The sequence below is a fragment of the Cyprinodon variegatus genome, unplaced genomic scaffold (assembly GCF_000732505.1).
Source record: "Cyprinodon variegatus isolate N-32 unplaced genomic scaffold, C_variegatus-1.0 Scaffold3888, whole genome shotgun sequence".
Taxonomy (NCBI): Eukaryota; Metazoa; Chordata; class Actinopteri; order Cyprinodontiformes; family Cyprinodontidae; genus Cyprinodon; species Cyprinodon variegatus.
Genome location: NW_015154341.1, coordinates 4282 through 5493, shown reverse-complemented (window position 1 = coordinate 5493; position 1212 = coordinate 4282). Strand labels below are relative to the sequence as shown.

Here is a 1212-nt window from a genome sequence, read left to right as displayed (position 1 = left end):
TCTGTAATTTTAATTAAATAAATAAAACAATGAAATAAAGGCAAGAATACAGCAAAGTTACACCAAAACTTTAATTTTTAAGTTTTATTTCTGATTTTTTTATTTATTTTATTTTACTTTTTATTTTATTTTTTAATGTGCAACAATAATGGAACCAAATTCCCTCCATATTTTCCTTGCAGGTATGTATCTGACCAGGGTCCAGGGGAGTACCGTTCACTATGTCAGCACAAGTTGCTGACGTCTCTGCAGCTTCCAGCCCCCGCTGCACGCCTCCACCCCCCCACACAGCTGGAGTGGACGTCCAATCAGAGGAAAGGAACGATGCTTGTGGAAGTTAAGACTTTTAATGGTAGGTGAAATAAATCCCATCAAGGCTTATTTTAATAAAACACAAAATAAAACATCAAGCATGAAATAGAAATAAAAACAACAACTGCTCTGACTTCAGATGAAGAGTTGACAACTGAGGTGGAGTCATGGACCACAGGAGAGCAGCTGGCTTCTTGGCTTCTTCGTTATCGGTATTCAATTTCATTTATAAAACATGTTTTCAAAGAAACAACTTCAGTTTGTGTTGTTGTGTAATTTTATTCTGCTGGAACTTAGAGGTGTGATGGAGGCTCTGCAAGGCTGGTCTGTGTCTATTGCTACCGATGAAGGGTGGTCAGACCTGGCCGGCTCTGACTTTGTCATGGACCTTCTGGCTGGGGCTGAGGCTGAAGCTGAAGCCCTTCATGGACCAGCGACGCCCTCCTCCGCAAACTCTGACTACCTGTTTAGAAACCAAGGAGACAGGTAAAACCAAACCAGGTCTCTTCAAGGATCTACATGTTTTTTTTATATCTTATTTCAAACAAATTTAGTCCAAAACAACAAATATTACTGATGTCGTCTGAATATATATCAGTATATATCAGACTATATATCAGATCAATCCTCCTTTTATAAAACAGCTGCCTTTAAGCAGAGGCTTATCATTAAGTCCTCATATCTGTATTAAACTGTTGTTTTATAACAATTTATTTAATCTGATGTAACTTTATAGTCATCTAAGGCACCTAACATTTCAGCCAGGGACCTCAAATATAAGTTACCACAAATTTTTTCTGTTTTTATTTATGTTATAAAGTGAAAAAAATCCACTTATTTTTTGAATAAATGGAGTTTATGCATGATATTTTAATATCTTATAAATAATTTTTACGTTTT

The 1212-nt window shown here is 36.1% G+C and overlaps 1 protein-coding gene across 1 annotated transcript; it reads left to right on the top strand.

Annotated features, from left to right (window-relative positions):
- Positions 1–182: 182 nt before the first annotated feature.
- On the top strand, positions 183–798 carry LOC107081282 (unconventional myosin-XVB-like; the record flags this gene model as incomplete). The annotated part of the gene is made up of 3 exons (XM_015369481.1): positions 183–352; positions 452–524; positions 610–798. Coding segments are annotated over 3 exons (432 nt in total), but the record flags the coding sequence as incomplete, so codon positions are not given.
- Positions 799–1212: the final 414 nt, after the last annotated feature.